The following is an 18,960-nucleotide window of genomic DNA, read 5'->3' on the forward strand; positions in this document are numbered from 1 at the left end:
CGACGAGTGTGCCGTTGATCGTACGATATTCGCGCGCACGCCCTGCATGGTTTATAGGATGACCGAGCTCGCGCTCCTTCCATACCAACCACTGCAGAGTTTTACGCGAATACATGTTCGCTTTTCTGTATCCGCCGGCTGGAATAACACCTATTGTATTCAAGTGTAAGAAGTTTTTCCGAAAAACATACACGTCGAAGCGATAGTTGTACATTCCTCGAACGGGCATACATTTCCGCGATCTATAAAAATTTTTCTAACGCCATGCACGCTTGTCGAAGTATATCAACATCGGTACGACAATATTGCACTATCTCGCGTTGAAAATCAAACACGGCGTTTTTTAGCCGCATGTCCGTGTGCCACGTGAGAAAGCGTTCGCGCTCTTTCGATTTCATAGTTTCGGGGGAGTAGTAATGTGCGGTGGGTAATGGTCCGACATACGATTGATTTTCGATAGTATTGAATAAATGCGGAAAAATGCCTTTATCCGGCGTATCCTTCAATCCGAAAGCCTTCGGTAAATCAGATAAACGCATCGGCATATAATTCACGCTATCGATAAACTTTGTACGTCCAACCGTTAATACGACGATCTTTGTCCCGTTCAAAATCACTTTCGGCTCGAGATTGACGCGATTTTCTACAATACATATATTGCAAAATAAATTGAGCGTCGAACGCTTTCGCATTGTGTGCTATACATATGATCTGCTTGAAATATTTCGTCTTTCGCGTTGCGAAATCGACAAAATGTTTCACCGGATCGTTACGAAACACGAACTCTTGCACTCCGCACCAGTGACAACGCACTGACATATCATTGTTTTGCGCGCACACTTCGCAAATTTGTTGCGCAGATTGTCGGAACGTGTTTTTTTACGGATGTCGTACCTTCGATCGTTTCGTCCTGCCGCGTTTCAAAATCGTAAAACACGAATGCTACGCATCCTTTTCTGCCTTCATATGCAAATTTGCTCGCTTCCTCGTTATCAATTGTGCTTTCTTGGCGCTCCTCGGCGGATATACCTAATACTGTCGACGCTTCTACCACCGGATGTGATGTCGACGACGATGATCCGGAGGAGGAATTAACGTCGCGACGAAGAGGTCTCATATAGCATAAATGATTTCGAGGTTGCGCCGAATGACATAATCTACAGTAAGAAACGCCGCATTCGTGTTTCGCTTTCGCTTTAACTATACAGCCGCATTCATCGCAAAATCGTATGACACTACAAACTCTCGCGTGTGATCTACCGTCATATGATTTTTCCCTACGATGACGCTCGAAACACGATGCACCGTAAAACGTCCGATTGCATGCGTCGCATTTTACGATTTGCGCGTCGAAGTAATCGCACGCTGGCACGGCAAAACAACGCGGACATTTATTTGAACCGGTGACCGCTACCTCTATCGTTTCGAAAGCCTACATTACACGCTACGCAATAATTACGAGAACCCGCGGCGGCTTTTAAATTTAGTACAAGGTTGAAATGACACGAATCCTCATAATACATAATATTTAGCCGATGAGAGGATTCGCGTCCGAGAGAAGCGAGTATCGCTGTGCCGTCGTAGAACGGTTTCTCGCCGCGACCAAAAGTACTAAAATTATATACAGCGATAGCTATATTATCAGCGGCGAGATACCGCTGGAAGCGCTCGATTTCATGAATTCCGCATCCTTCTTCGGGTATTATTACACCAGCATTTCTTGTTAATTCTAACGCTCATTCGCGTTGTGACGCCGATTGCGGATGCCTAACTCTATTCCATTTATCGTGTAATTCTCCAGTATGTATGTTACCGCGTTCACAATAAATTTGCGCTACTACGAGAGAGCGCGGAACACATAAGTTGTCAGAATTAGCTATTTCGATTATCGAGCGCTTCGCGATATTTTCACGCGTTAATGCGCACGCCCGCGACCCGAAGGAACAGCGATGTTGAAAATATGTACATTAAATTGTTCGGCGATATCGAGTCCTCCCGCGCTCTGCGCTACCGCGCTCACGAGACCCCAAATATCCTCGTGAGACAAGTCGCGCACCGGACGAAAAGATAAACCCGCGGGACCGTGCGATAAATTCGGCGAATCGAACGATAATCCAACATAATCGCTCGGTTCACTCGAATTTGTCGCATACGCGTGAATTTCTCGAAACGCGTTCTAAGGAACGATAAATATCCCCGCCTTCGGGTAGCGGACGTATCGCGAAACTCGCTTCTCTGCCGATTACCCCGAATCTTCTAAATCGACGCGCATTTTCCCTAAGCAAAGTTATATAATTAAAATTATCGCTAACCTGATGTTGCTGTTGTCGCGCCTGCTGTTGCGATTGTCTATGCTGCTCCTCTTCCACCTCCTCATCACTCTCTTCCGCCTCCGACGAAATATTATCCTGTTCATGCTCTTTCCTCGCGATTTCTTCTCCATTATTCTGCGAGTGCGATAATAATACTCTCTCAGGCGCGTCGCTTTGCTCACTTCCTCTACCACCTCCATCACTTTGTACTATTAAAAAAAGAAAATTGTTAAATCGAATATACATTATATAAAATACTAAGATATTTTCTTTTCTTTTATGCTCGAATTTAATCTTCGCGCAACTGCTAGCGTTATAATACAACGAGATAACTCACCTTTTGGTGGTAATCGGTGTATCTCGAGCAACGCTCCCCGCCGCTAATATTCCGGAGAATAGTTAACCGACAAGCGACGAATTGCTAAAAATTTAAATCCGTTTAAGATTAAATTCGAACATAAAAATTTGAAAAAAGGAAAATAACTCCGTTACCTTCTACTCTCGAAGCAACGATCTCATCGAGAGACACGCGGCAGATAGGATACTCGCCAAAGAAGCGCAAACTCGCATCGTTGCGAGAGATTCGACTCTCGGTGAGAGAGCCGCCGCCACAGCTGTCTGGGCAGCGATGAAAGCCAAGATGAAGTTCGGTATGGGCCTGAAGACGACAAAGATGAAGACGAAGAAAAAGATGGCGAAGAAACGAATACTTCCGGTAGCGAAACGTGGGGGTGTATTACCGATTCTACCAATGTTGGGTGCGCTCGGATCTCTGGTTGGTGGAGCGGCTGGTGTAGCGAAGATGGTGAACGACGGAAAAGCTGCACAACGTCAGTTGCAAGAGATGCTACGTCACAATCGCGCCATGGAAGGTCACGGATTGTATCTCGCTCCATACAAACACGGACGAGGAGTTTCAACGAGAAAAAAGGGGGGGAAAAAAAAAACGTCAAAGAGACGCTAAAAATGCCTCAGGGCGTAACTACCAACATACAATTGCTACAACTGGCAAAACGTATGCACATTCCGTATTTTAGAGGTGTTTTCATGCGTGATTCATTACCAATCGGTGGTATATATCGAAACGAGAGCGGCATCGTAAATTTGGATAACGCTAAAGGATCGGGTACTCATTGGGTAGCGTATACAAAGAGGGGGGATCGCGCTATATATCCAAGCGCTCTTTGATTTCGCTGCGCGATTTCCCTTCCAAAAACAAGAATCGAATCACCGACCGATATTGCTCTTTTTCCATTTTTCTAAAATCCGTGGACACGCTCGCTCCCACACGCGGTCAAAACAAAACTACGAGTCCGATTCGGTTGAAATTTTGACAGTAGCCGTCTACGAGAATGTACTACACGATAGTAAATCTCTCTTGTGATACTGGCACCATCGGGCGGTGAGGCTAAGTACTTATCGGACCGCCCTCGTATTTTGATAGTTTCGGCAATCTTCGACCGCCGAATGAATTGGTGCGATATTTAAATGTGACAAAGATACAATACAATTACACACCTGTTCAAACTTACAATCAAAGCATCTGTGGACAATTGTGTTTACAGTTTCTCCGAGCGGTCGATGCACATGAATTTAAAGACTGACATTACGCTATTTAACTCAGTATTCGTTTAACAGTTTTGTCAACATGTCTATGACATTCACACTGACTGGGAAGAGTAGTGTTCTCGCGGTAAACTACTTTCCCACCGTAGATTTGAGCGACGATGAATACGAGCTAGGTCTAGCGGATTTTGAGACTTATCATACGATATCGAACGTGAATTCCTCGAATAATAAATTTTACTTTGGCAAAGATGACGCGGAAATTACGATTCCCGAGGGATCGTATGAGCTGCAAGCGATACATGAGTTTTTGAAACATGCAATTTCACGAAAACGTCCGCGACACGCTGTTCGTGACGATGATAAAAAACACGCTGACACCATGCATATTCGGACGAATGAGGACGGTGACTTTGAAGATGGAGAATATCCGATAGTGCTCCGCGCTAATTATAATACGATGAGGAGCGAGATCAAATGCGCCTACAGAATGAATTTTAGCAAGCCTAACAACATTGGATCGCTGCTAGGATTCTCGAACCGTATACTGCAGCCGCGAAAATGGTACAAGTCGGACATGCCGATTAATATTATCAACGTGAACATTATCCGCGTAGAATGTAATGTGACCGCGGGCGCGTACAGCAACGGCAAACTCGTTCATACGATACATGAATTTTCACCGAGGGTACCACCTGGATATAAGATATCGGAAACACCGGCTCACATCATTTACCTGCCGATCATCGTGCGGAGCATTACGGATTTAATGTTACGCGTTGTCGACCAGGACAGACGATTGCTCGATTTTCGAGGAGAAGAGATCACCATTAGATTGCACGTACGACGACGACAGCGATAACGTACGTGTGTGGTGTATGAGATGCTCGTGTTGAACGGATCGAAAGACACGAGAAATAACACAATCTTTACGGAGCCAGCGACAAGAACAACAACGTCGACATTCACTAATATCCCATCATCCGGTTGCACTAAGAAAAAGAAACTGAACGCATCAAACGTTGCGTTTTTACAATCTTTGGGATTCGCGGTGCGAAACATCTGAACAATGACCGACATCCTCAACATTGGAGACGAGCCAATCTTCGACGATCGCATCGTCAAGATCGAGACTCACACGTACAACCCGTTCGCTAACACAACATTCGGACACAGTGATGAGATAAGAATACCCATACAACAACAGGATCTGTATACGTTGCCGTATGAAAGCTTCCTATACATCGAGGGAGAACTAAAGATAAATAAACCAGCCGAAGGATCTGCTGTGATACTGGGAAATAATTGTGTCGCATTCATGTTCGATGAGATTCGATACGAACTCGATGGCGTGGAGATTGATCGCAACAGAAACGTGGGAATAACAAGTTTGCTCAAAAACTATGTAACGATATCATCTGATAGAAGCGTGATTATGAGAAACGCCGGCTGGACTGATCCGACTACTGCAAATGGAAACTTCAATTTTTGCGTACCGCTCTACATGTTATTGGGATTTTGCGAGGATTACAGACGAGTGGTGATGAACGCTCGTCATGAGTTAATCTTAATACGATCGCGCAACGACAACAATTGTCTGGTTGGAGATTCGACGCTGGAGCCTGTGATCAACATATTCAAGATACAATGGCGAATGCCACATGTGTTATTGAGCGAGATTAAGAAGCTGTCGATGCTGCGCGCTCTGGAAAGCGGACATTACCTCAGCATGGGTTTTCGCTCGTGGGATCTGTATGAGTATCCGCTATTGCAGCGTACAACCAAGCATTCATGGGCCATTAAGACAGCGACTCAGCTGGAGAAGCCACGATATGTTATCTTCGCTCTGCAGACAGGTCGGAAAAACATCATGTCTGAAGATATGAGTCGATTCGACGATTGCAAGATGACCAATGTGAAACTCTATCTGAACTCGGAATGTTATCCGTACGACGATATGAATCTGGATTTCGATAAAAACAGATGGTCGATTCTGTACGATACGTATGCGCGTTTCTGCAAGAACTATTATGGATACGAGTATCTCGAGCCGAGTCTCACCGTCTCAATGTTTCTACGTAACGGTCCGTTCGTGATCATCGATTGTTCTCGACAAAACGAATCGGTCAAGAGCGCAACCGTGGATGTGAGATTGGAATTCGAGTGTAAGGAGAATGTGCCGATGAATACCACTGCGTACTGTCTCATCATACACGATCGCGTGATCCAGTACAACCCGTTGACCAATGTTGTGCGCAAAATCACTTAAACGCATCAACAATTTAGAGAGAGGGGGAAGCATAGCAGAATATAAATCAAAGTGTTATGAGATGGTTGTCATTCTTCTTTTTTAACTGATACATCGAAGAGAGAGAGAGATCTCGTCATGTCCGTACCAACGTTTATGGATCTACAGGGGTTTATCCTCAATAAACAATTCATTGTAAAGGAAGCGGCAATCCTGAGAAGAGGATTTATTTTGTCACATTATTTTTTCGCATGTCCTGTACCATGGAGTGTACTCATAAAATCGGAGAGACACCAAGCCTCATGGTTGACTCGAAATCATCATGGATTGCAATGGGAAGATGGAAACGTTCCATACAGCATGGCTCAGCGTTTGATTACAACAGCTATCGTTGGTGGACCACATGAAGAAGAAGAAGAATCCATTCTCGTATATGTAAAAGGACTTGAGAAGCGAGAATGGTTAGCCGATATATTGGATGATGCGGGAAACGGTTTCATTATTGAGACCTTGGATGCTGATTACGATATCGAGTCTCTAAATAATCTAGATGTTAAAAACACTATGCGATGTGGAAAACATGTTAAGAATTGCGCATTACAAAATATTTAACTGGTGGTCGCAACGCCAGAAAGAATTGCAAGATTTGGAAAAATAAAATATTTAAACATTAATGTGTTTTATCTCTTATTCCCCTTCCCCAATCCTTTCCTCACAAATCGTTTCTAAGAATTCTTTTTATCCGAGTGCCGTTTCCCCTTCTCCTAAATTTCATAGCGCCAATAGTATTCTAGAATCTCCCACCACATTTACCCCACTACTTTTAAAAATAAGCGTCACGTATATTCTTAATTTTATACGATCAGTGTACCGTTCATACTGGTGGTTCACTTTTAAAATCTGGAAATATGTACTACGCTAAAAGAAGCAGTGGCTCCGGCAGACCTGTGAATAATTACGTCCCGAGTCGTGATGACACTCCATCGTTTGAGAATAAATGTGACGAGTAAGTTTAACTTCTTTCTATCTTTATATTTTTTTTTTTTTTTTTTACAAATTGTATTATTTTCAAACTAATTTCATTTTTACAGCATTTCATTGGAGCGTCGTGCGGTTCGTATACTAGGCAGACGATACGCATTGACAGCTACGGAATTTAAATTCCTCGAAATTGGTATCAAAGTGGATCCACCGAGTTACGTGGAAATCGCCATAGGAGATCATCGAGGAAAGGAACTGATACTATCTCTCGAAGCGTGGAAAGGACTCTACGAGCAACGTCACAATATTCAGAATCTGCTTCGAAACGATTTTAAAGATGCCTACAGTTTTATAAGCGTTGGACCGTTAACAGTGCGAGTTCGTACGATTAACGACGCCAAGTTAATAAGTCTTGAATCTTCAAATGTATGCATGATGATGATCGAATCGACGTTACACCGTATGTTCGATCTCGATCCTTGCATTGATGTAACTTTTGACCGATTGGTTAAAATTACCAATACAGATATCAAGTTTACGCAATTTTCAAATATCGCGTCCAATGTAACGAATCCTAAAGAAGTATCAAATGTAATACGCGCTAGCGACGCCTTCAACAAGCATCAGCTCATCGATTGCGAGCTGGCAGCTTTAGTTTTTAGTCCATAATATGTAAGAAAAAAAATATTTAAAAGAAGAATAAAGAGTTTTTAAGTCTAAATTATGATGTAATTTCTTTGCATGCATTTCCATTCTCCATCTTTCTCCCACCCGTAACCAGTCCCAGCTCTCATACGTAGCTCGTTGCACGGTCTTTGTGGGGGATGACGTCATGCGGGGAAGGGGGAACGTGACGCTAGAGACTGAGAGGCTAGGGATCGCGAGACTAGGGACTGAGAGGCTAGGGATCGCGAGGCTAGGGACCGAGAGGCTAGGGACTGCGAGAGAGGTAGCGCTTAGGAGAGAAAGAGAGAGCGCGAGGTGAACGCGAGAGAAAGAGAGGGTGTGAGGCGAACGTGAAGGAGAGAGATGTTGCGGCGAGGAGAGAGAGAGAGAGAGAGAGAGAGAGAGAGAGAGAGAGAGAGAGAGAGAGAGAGAGAGAGATGACGCGAGGTTAGGGACTGCTAGAGATAGCGCTTAGGAGAGAAAGAGAGAGCGCGAGGTGAACGCGAGAGACAGAGATAGCGAGAGGCGCATGCGAGAGATGACGCAGTGAAGGAAAAGAAGAGGAATTTTTAAAATGAATATATTAATTTAATATTAATTATTTTTAATTATGAATAAATGTGTATTATACATTTGTGTGTGTGTGTGTGTGTGTGTGTGTTTAAAAGAATATAAATGGATATAAATGTATATAAATGTGAATATATAAATGTGAATATAAAATGGATATAAAATTTTAAAAAATATATATAAATGAATATAAAGATAAGAATATAAAGATGAAAATATAAAGATGAAAATATAAATGAATATCATAATATATAAAAATTGTCGGTGATGGAAGTGGCTATGGTAAAGCCGACGATTGTGGATGCGAGGCGGTGAGGCAGCTGAATGCTAGATGCTGTGAGAAGCGGAGGCGACGGCTGGGCGGGGACTCCTGCATAACAGAAAATTTTTATTAATTATTTTAATAATTTATAATTAAAAAGAAATACTTACTAGTTTCAATTTTCCACCACAGGTTCTGGTGGATATGGCTCTAGGCCAAACAGTTCCCGAAGAGCATACATGTTCTCCCATAGCCAACTGTTATTGGCATCCATTTCCCGCGCCTCTGCAGTTTCGCACCACATTTCTGCAAACATTTGTCGATGTTCCCATCTCAGCATTCTCACCCACTCTCGTTCAGTTAAACCTTGCTCCACCACGTGTTGCGACCGTAAATTTTGCACAATGTTATAGATCATCTGAAAAATATGAATATTTAATATATATCTAAACATATTGCAATATTCTGTACAATAGTTTTAAATAAATTGTACAACTTACTATTTCGGGGAGCGTACGGCGCAGAAAACCTCCAGTCATTTTTTTCACTATTTTTTACACTCACTTCGCTCGGCGACTGTTCGAGACTTTTTGATGTGGAGACAGACTCTCTCTCCATAAGCTTCAACCCCATCCCTCTCAAAATTATCGCAATTCTTCCTTAAAAGATATTTAGGAAAATGTTTCGCTCTCGTTTACGACCGATTTTCCGCGAGGGTACAAAGCTGCCGAACGTCAACGCTTTTACATTTGCACCCCTATAAATAACGTTTGACATGTTCGTCGCAGCGTTGGCCCTAAAATCTTCATTCCTTTCCTAATGATAAAATGTCCATAAAATGAAAAACAGTTTTATGGCTTCGGGTAGCCATAAATCACAAAGATAATCAGTTGCCGAACATGCTTAGACCCCCCCCCTCCTTTGTCGAAACATCCCCCTCCACCCGCGTGACGTCAGCCCCCGCGCCCCCGAGATACCCCCGCCCCGCGTGACGTCATACCCCTCGCCACGGAGAACCCCCCGCGCCCCGCACCCCCCTCGGAGCCCCATGGGTTAGAACTCTACCAGTCCTACATAGTATTACTACTTATAAACTTTGCTTGTATAATAATTTAATAAAATTATTAAATTATAATATATTCTAATTTATTAATTGAACCGATTTTAGCACGGGGTTACGCGAAGATATATGTACGTACCTTAATAGGAGCTGGGGCCGCGGGAGGTGCTTTACTTTTGTCATATCGCGTTACTTGTCTTTTCGAGATAAAGGATGAAGACTCTCAAAGCCAGTCTTTTCCCGCCTGTTGAGCGAGTTAGATGTACTGTGTGTAATAAGTGATAATAAAGTAACGAGAGCAATTCAGCGGCGAGCGTTATTGCGAGCTATTGGACAACGAAGATTTTCGAGAAAGGAAGTGAGTAGAATTTTTAATTTTTATTCAATAGGTTTTATTTGAGTGCAGTACATAATTACGTAGAATATAGAAATATTGGAATACATTAAATCAACCATGCCGAGGTATAAATTTCTGTCGCGTATTTCAAAAAGGTACCGCCGTAAATTAATCCTATGCAACGCTCTTTATGAAGAACATATACAAACGTCCTTAGGGCGTCTAGACGAGAGAATATATATGAATAATTTCTAATATTTAATTTTTTATAAAGAATGTAGAACCAAAGGTTTCGAGATATATATGCGCCATGTACGAATTTTTCCAGATATGTTAGCACATGTCGGTATGCTTTTTACTTTTATTAATTATTGTATATATTTTATGATTTATATATTTTATTGCAATTTTTTTCTAGCAATCGAGAATTCTGTTCCTGCCTACTGAAGCTTTTGTTCCTGTGATCAGCCACGAAGAGTTTCTAATTGATGAGAGCGTTATTGGACAATTTTAGATATTATTGAACGAGAGAAGTATCGAGAAATGCAAGTATAAGTAGTTTTAATCTTTATTCCATAGTTTTTATTTTAAATATAGTATATATTTGCATAGATTTTTACATAGATATATTAGTTACGTTAAAATAACTGTCAATCGACCATGCCAAAGCGTAAATTATTTCAACAAGATATTTCAACAAGATATCGCCGGAAATTAATTCGAGAAGAGAGTGACGAATTATTTGCCCTATTTAATGAACCTAGAACCAATTCGTGCGTAATTTTAAATAATTCTGTCTCGGATAATGATCATCATGACAAGAGTGTCAATTTTAATCGTGTTATTTTCGAAATTGAGAAACAAGATGAAGCAATAAATTTACCATGTTCCGATTTAACGAATATTTCCGCATCTGATTTTTTAAAAAATAATGTATCTTTACATCCAGAAGATAATATAATAATAAAGGACAATATAAGAGAGGATATTAATAATTCAGAGAAAGAAAATGATGATTTTAAGACATTTTTAGTACAATGGGCTATCACGCATCGTATTTCTCATGTAGCTTTGTCGCACTTATTGTCCGGTTTGAAAACAGTACATCCAATTTTTTCCAATTTTCCAAAATGTGCTAAAACATTATTACGTACACCACAATCTTCCGTTATTACTGAAATGTTTCCCGGACAATATTGTCATTTTGGTATTGAATATGGCATTCTCTGATTCTTATCTAGAAGCAAGAATACGCCGGTTTCATCTCCTATTCAGATTCAAATTGGTATCGATGGTCTACCCATATCACGATCAAACTCAAATCAATTGTGGCCCATTTTAGGTCGAATTATGCCGCACGAGAAAGTAATTCTTATCGGTTGTTATTTCGGTAAAACTAAACCAGCGGATGCGAATGAATTCCTACAACCGTTTGTAAATGACATCAATAATTTAATTAATAAAGGGGTAACTTATAACGAGACAACATTTTCAGTATTAATACACTATATCATATGTGATGCCCCTGCAAAATCTTTCATTACCCTTACTAAGGGACATACGGGTTATTTCAGTTGCTCAAAATGTACAATTGAAGGCGATTTTATCGCTAATAGAGTTTGTTTTCCTAATTTTGATTATCAAATGAGAACAGACGATAGCTTTTCTAATCAAATTCAAGAAGAACACCATCTTGGTCATTCTATTTTATTAAATATTTCAAATTTTGGCATTGTATCTCATATACCATTAGATTACATGCATATGATATGTATTGGCGTTGTTAAAAAGTTAATAAAATTATGGATAAGTGGGCCACTTAAAACTAGATATTTAACCTCGTGTAAAATAAAAAATGTTTCCAAATCTCTTCTTAACATTAGACATTTTATTCCTAAAGAATTTGCAAGAAGGCCACGAGAAATAGAAGATATTGCACAGTGGAAAGCAACCGAATTGAGACAATTTCTGTTATATACCGGTCCTGTTATATTAAAAAAAGAATTGAATTCTGATATCTTCTCCAATTTCCTCACTTTGCACGTTGCTGTTCGCATTTTATGTCAGAAAAATACAGTCGAATTTATTGAATATGCGGATAAATTAATGAAACATTTTATTGAATGCTTTATTAAAATCTACGGACCTGAATTTGCATCCCATAATATTCACGGTCTTTTACATATAACTGAATGCGTAAGACAATTTGGACCATTAGATACTTTTAGTGCTTTTCCATTTGAAAATTTCATGAAAGAATTGAAATCAATTTTAAGAAAATCGGATAAACCATTACAGCAAATTAGCAATCGTTATGCCGAGATGAGTTTTTGTAAAATAAATTCTGACAATATAAATGTTTCAAAAATTAATGTAAAAGCTCCACACGAAAAAGGACCATTGATATCGGGTTGCTTTAGTCCACAATTTTCAAAGATTGAATTTCCTCATTTTATTATTTCAATTAAATCTTCTGCTGATAATTGTTGTCTCATAGAAAATGATATCGTCTGTTTAGAAAATATCGCTACATCGCGTGAAGGCAATTACGTTGCAATAGGTCGTAAATTTAAAGTTGTTGAGGAACTTTATCATTATCCATGCAATTCTGTCCATTTGGGTATATTTAAAATCAATAAATTATCTGATCTTCAAGTTTGGCCTTTGCATAAAATTAATCACAAATTTATAAAATTACCATACGCAGAAAAGGATAATGAAAGAATTTTTGCAATAATACCGCTAATAAGCACCGCACATTTATAATTTGTTATATATATAATTACGCTTCGTAAACTTTTCTAAGAAAATATTTTATATGTACATACATAATAAAAGATATCAAAATAGATTTCTTGTGCAAATATTTGAACAGATATCTTGTGCGTGTGCGTGTGCGTATACGTGCTTGCGTGTGTGTGTGTGTGTGTGTGTGTGTGTGTGTGTGTGTGTGTGTGTGTGTGTGTGTGTGTGTTGGGGGGGGGTATTTATAACACTGCACTAAAAATAAATTTCAGAATTTCAGAAAAATGTCGAATCAAGGATTTATTGTCGCGGAATTCTCTGACGATATCCAAGTAATACCGAAAATGTGGCAACAGAGTGAGGATTTGTGCAAATATCCTTTACATTATAAGACAGATTCAAGAATTCGGAAGGCGATTGAAAAACAGGAAACGCCAACTTCTGATTGGTCTTCTGTTAAAATTCAACGAATTTTTGGCGAGTATCGTAAGTATAAAATCGTTTTTAATTTTCTTTTTCTTTTTCGTAATAATATTTGCTAATATTTAAAATATTTACAGCGTCCTTTCAAAAGGCCGATGAAAAAGCAAAAAAGGCAACCTATACGTCAGACTTGGATACCGACAAGGAAGCGATTGCTAATAGAAGAATTACAGCGAAAAGAGTTTTATCCTCGTCTGAAAGTGAAGATGAATCAGACACAGACATAAATTTACCATCTCCTCCCTCTCCTCCAAAACGTAAGTACACAAACAAATCTATTATATCTATTTATGATACATAGACGAATTTTACATTTTTTACATTCATTGTTTTATTTTGTATTAAAAGGTCAGCGATTGCACGATACAAATGAAAGTTCATCCCTTACATATTCTGGGAAATCTGCGAAAAGAAACAGCGAATCAAAGAAAACAAAACAAAAAGCCTCAAATTCGAACTCTCAATCATTTTCGCAAGGTATATATTCGTTATATCTCTTTGTAATAATATAATTATTGCATAATTATATATGTTGGTCCATATTTCATATTTATTTATTGTAAACGTAAATTTAAAAAATTGTACATAACTTTTAGATATTAATATTAATATCAATTATCTAATATCGACACAATATTAAAAAATAAAAATATATAAATATAACATTAATAATATAAAAATATTAATAAATTAAAATATCTACCAACAATATTTCGCAAAATATATGTAAACTGATCTATCGTTTATCTTTTATTATACATTTTGCACACACATACGCGCACAGTTAGTAATGCATGTGTGCGCGCAATATTTTCTATATATATTAATTAGTAATTTTTTTTTTTTTTCCATAAAACTTTTATGACCAAAAACATACATAGAATTTATTTTTAAAAATCTTTATCATGTCTTTGAACATAATTTGTCAAATTCTCCATTTTTTTATTCTAATAATTTTCATTTCAATTACTAAATAAAATATATTTTCTTTGTACGTAGATGTGGATAATCATAATATTTCGAACGCAAGAAGTGAAAAAACGCGCAACAGTGTTGTATACGTAAGAGAAGAGGAAAATGAAGAGAATATATCAAATCGGCACGTGGATAAAATAGAAGAAATTAGTCGAAGCTGTAAAGAGACACAACAAAGAGAGAAAATAGATGATAATTTAAGTCATCAATCTTCACAAGATGCAATTGGTAAGTAAATGTTCATTAGATATAATACATTTTGTGTAATAAAAATAATTTGTGTTAAAAAAAATTATATAAGTCTATTTTAAACATATAATAACATGAAAATTTTACGACTGCAACTCACTATTTCTGAAATCTTTACTTATACGTAAAAATATTATCTATATTTATAAATAATAGAAATAATAAATCTTTCATTTACTCTTCAAATTTAAAAAATTTTTTAATTTCGAACTTATCATTATTAACACTTTTATAATATATACATATAGTACTTGTTAATAAAAAAATTATTATTTTAAAATGTTCAAGAATTTTTTATCTTATTTTGGATAAAAAGCAAAATTTTATACCGAAATGAAAACATTTCCATTTTTTTTTTTTTTACAAAGCAACGTGTAATAATGTTTAAACTTTTATGTTAAAGTTATGATAAAGTTATTCATATACGACGCATGTATTTTATTTGTTTATTAAATAATGCTATTTATATTTACAGTGGATTATTTGAAAAGATTAACGAGAGAAATAGCGATCATAAAATATGACATGAGGCAAGCACTTTCCTTATTAGATATTTTAGTTAAAAAGACAAATACGGAAACAGAAGCGAACAAGAACACGGAGATTTCTTTTGAAGACGTTGAGACCAAATTTCCGTTGGAAACTAAAGAACAATTAATGGAGATGGAGGAGATCTTGAAACATCGTGATTCTCAACATAATGCTGCGATAGTAAGTTAACACATATAATTTTACATTTTAGTATTAAATATAATATAAGGATTTTAGCAAAGAAAAAAGATAGTCATGTAAAATACCCAACTTATTGTCATGTAAAATAATATTTTGATAATTGATGTGGTGTGTGTGTGTGTGTGTGTGTGTGTGTGTATTTCGCAATTATTATCAAGTATATGAAGTATATGAGTATATCAATATGTATAATCAATTTTAAGCAAACATTTCGCAATGAAAACCACAAATACTTTTTTTATACTGTTTCATTTTATGCATGTGAATAATTTCACTTAAAATAATAAAGTAAAAAATTTTTCTTTTTTTTCGTTTAAAAAATTAAAAATTGCTAAGGTTTTTAATAACAGAAATATAATTTCAAAGATGATGATTCGCGAAAAATATATATTACTTTTATATTCAATATAAAAAATTATAACATTAAATACTTTACCAATTTACAGCGCGCATACATCAAATCTATCGGAGGAACCAACGTCACTGATGCTGTAAAGAGGGCATTATATAAAATATTTTCAAATAAATTGGCAGAGAATTATAATTGGGAGGGTCGATGCGGAAAGGAACCACTACGTAAATTGGAAATAATGAAAGTGATTTTTAGTAAGTACTACATAGAAGTATTTATACGCAAAAACTTTAGTAATCATTAAGAAATGTTTTTAAATATACATATTGACAAAGATTAGAATAGATTAAGAAAGTAGTCATTTTAATATATATACATTATTTAATATGTACTCCTATGAAAATATATATATTTGTGATTATTAACTGTTTCAAATTTACAAAACTTCTAATAAATTTAATGCCAATTCTCGAGATATAACAAGTTATCGTTTTTTTTCAATCTTATAAAAATTTAACTAAATATTATTTCTAATTTTTACATTATATAAGAAGTTATTATTCAATGAAATACGACGCACTGTATTTAGATAAAAAAAAAAAATAAACGTAAAAAATGTTTTTAGGCTGCGTACTTCAGAATGTCCGAGATACCGACCATGGCAAAATTCAGCGGAGGATTATGGAGTGGTTCCGACATTCAAAAGCGAGACATCAAAATGAGGAGAAACGAAAAGCACAAGGTGAAGACAATGGTTCTGTGGATTAATTTGGTGAATAACAATGAGGAAATAAGGTATCAGAATGGAAAGATATTAAAAGGTATGGATAATATCAAAAGGTATGGACAATATGGAAGAGGTATATATTAACCATTATTATTATTATTATATATGTAAGGTTTTACTGGTAAGTCGCGTTCAACTATCTACGTATAATTAGTTCCTCATATAACATATATAATTACTTTTGACATACTTACATACTATATTTTACTGCTTTACGTGTAGCTTTATTTTCAGCTTTTCTTGTATTGCCAATGATGAGATGCGCTAATATATAAAGTTTCCAATAACTTATATCGCGCCAGTCTGAGGCAATCTTAAAAAAAAAATTTACTTACAAAATATTGAAAATAACGTCAAATAACATTTAAATATAATAGAAATTAAAATGTATAAGTAATTAAAAGTACATATTTAGAAATATATTTTAATAAGAGATCTATCTAATCTAACCTGAGCGTTCCAGCTCCAGTGTCAATAAGTTAAGTATAATTGATAGAGAAACTGTACGATAAAAAAGGTATATTTATATATTCTTCTTTTTTTCCACCAAGTAATCAATGTTCGATTTAAGAAAAAGAGTATACGAGTATGTGTATATGTTGAGAGAAGATTACACGTAACTCCTCTTTTTTTCAATCAACGTTAATTACTTGGAGGAAAAGAAAAAAAAATGTACAATAATGTCTCTTTATCACACAGTTCTTTATCAATATGCTAACTTTACACTTACTATATAGGAAGACTATATATATCATTTTGATATATTTTATATAAATGAATGCACTTACCTTTAACATTCGCTCTATATCATTTAAATTAAGCTTCAATGGCCATTTTAACAAGCCTATAGATTAATTCCGTTTTAGACATTACTTATTGTCATCAATTTTCTGGATGCGATCTTTCGTGCTAGATGCCATGCGCTCTAATAAATTAAAATTTTATAAAAATCAAAATTTTTCATCGATCATCGCAAACATAATAATTTTAAACATTTTGATACCAATTTGGTGAAAATCAGTCCATAAATGCGCGCGCGCGTGGGTGGGTGCGTGATTTGGGGTTTTAAACTTTAAAAAACCATCATTTTCGCCATTCCCGAAAAAATTTAAAAATTTTGGTACCAATTTCTATAAAATCGGTCAACAAATATATGAGTTGATGGATGGGTGCATTTGAGCAAAACTTAAAAAAACCACATAATAGCCATCCTCGAAAAATTTGGAAAATTTTCTTAACAATTTCTATAAAATCAGTAAATATATTTTTGAATGCGTGGGTAGATGTGTGAGTGGGTTGATCGTAGTATAAAAATTTAAAAAAAACAGTAGTCAGCCCCAAAAATTTTTAAAAAATTTAATATCAATTTTGATAAAATCGGTCAACAAATATATGAATTGATGGATTGCTGCGTGGGTGAATGAGTGGGGATGTAAAACTTAAAAGAACCACAAAGGTACTTATATATATATAGATTATATAAAAATCTGTCAATGAACATGTGAATACACCAATTTCGAGAAAATCTGTCAACAAATATATGAATTGATGAATTGCTGCGTGGGTGGATGAGTAGGGATATAAAACTTAAAAAAACCACAAAGGTACTTTATATATAGATTATATAAAAATCTGTCAATGAATATGTGAATACGTGGATGGATGCGTGGGTGGGTGAGTGGGTGGGCAAAAGTTAAAAAAAACAACATAGTAGCCATCCCCGAAAAATTTGCGAAATTTTGGTACCAATTCCGTGAAAATCGGTCAATAAATGCGTGAATGCGTGGGTGGGTGTGCGTGGGTGGGTGTAAACTTAAAAAAACCTTTAAAAAACCACAAATTAACGATCCTCGAAAAATTTGCAAAATTATGGTACCAATTTCGTGAAAATCTGTCAATGAATATGTGAATATACGTGCGTGGGTGGGTGCGTGGGTGGGGGTATAAAACTAAAAAAAACACATCGTCGTCATCTACGAAAAATTTGCGAAATTTTGGTACCAATTTCGTGAAAATCGGTCAATAAATGCGTGAATGCGTGGGTGGGTGTGCGTGGGTGGGTAGAAACTAAAAAAAACCACATTAGTAGCAATCCCCGAAAAATTTGCAACACTTTGGTACCAATTTCGAGAAAATCGGTCCACAAATGTGGAAGTAGTTCGCGGTCAGACAGACAGACGGACGGAACTTATATATATAGATTTTATTTTTATTAATTTTATATGTAGATATTAATTTAAAAACAATGTTTAAAAAATATTCATATAGATATACAATAGCTAGATTAGCGATATACAATAGCTAGTAAATTATTCACACAGATGTAAAATAGTTAGATTAGTAAATGTTATAATTATTAAAAATTTATTAAAATTTAAATTAATAAATTTAGTAAATTATTCACACAGATCTAAATTAGTTAGATTAGTAATGATAAAATAATTATTAAAAATTTATTAAAATTTAAATAAATAATTTTTTTGTCAAAAATTTATTATTTTTTACTATTTACCATTTTTAAATTCCATAATTTCTTTATCCATTTCGCTTTGTCCAGTTGTTTCTTCGATTGTAATACTTTTCATTTCATCTCCATTATTTTCATTTATTATTGCATTTTCACTTTCATTGGATT

The 18,960-nt window shown here is 36.3% G+C and overlaps 1 protein-coding gene across 1 annotated transcript; it reads left to right on the forward strand.

Moving 5' to 3' along the window:
• Window positions 1-9,906: 9,906 nt before the first annotated feature.
• LOC145947068 (uncharacterized) lies at window positions 9,907-16,535 on the forward strand. Its single transcript, XM_083056841.1, has 9 exons — window positions 9,907-10,023; window positions 10,421-10,557; window positions 13,020-13,233; window positions 13,308-13,487; window positions 13,579-13,707; window positions 14,230-14,433; window positions 14,930-15,165; window positions 15,633-15,792; window positions 16,164-16,535. The coding sequence occupies exons 3-9, from the start codon at window positions 13,032-13,034 to the stop codon at window positions 16,304-16,306; spliced, it is 1,254 nt and encodes a 417-aa protein (XP_082912967.1). The 5' UTR covers window positions 9,907-10,023; window positions 10,421-10,557; window positions 13,020-13,031; the 3' UTR covers window positions 16,307-16,535.
• The last annotated feature ends 2,425 nt before the right edge of the window (window positions 16,536-18,960 follow it).

The sequence above is a fragment of the Prenolepis imparis genome, unplaced genomic scaffold (assembly GCF_030444845.1).
Source record: "Prenolepis imparis isolate NDT839.2.m4 unplaced genomic scaffold, iyPreImpa1.0 SCAF_40, whole genome shotgun sequence".
Lineage (NCBI taxonomy): Eukaryota > Metazoa > Arthropoda > Insecta > Hymenoptera > Formicidae > Prenolepis > Prenolepis imparis.

Coding starts and splice junctions, on each gene's coding strand:
- LOC145947068 (XM_083056841.1), top strand. CDS start 13,032: ATGTCGAATCAAGGATTTATTGTCGCGGAATTCTCTGACGATATCCAA. Junction 13,234..13,307: donor ACGAATTTTTGGCGAGTATC/GTAAGTATAAAA, acceptor AAATATTTACAG/CGTCCTTTCAAAAGGCCGAT. Junction 13,488..13,578: donor TCCTCCCTCTCCTCCAAAAC/GTAAGTACACAA, acceptor TTGTATTAAAAG/GTCAGCGATTGCACGATACA.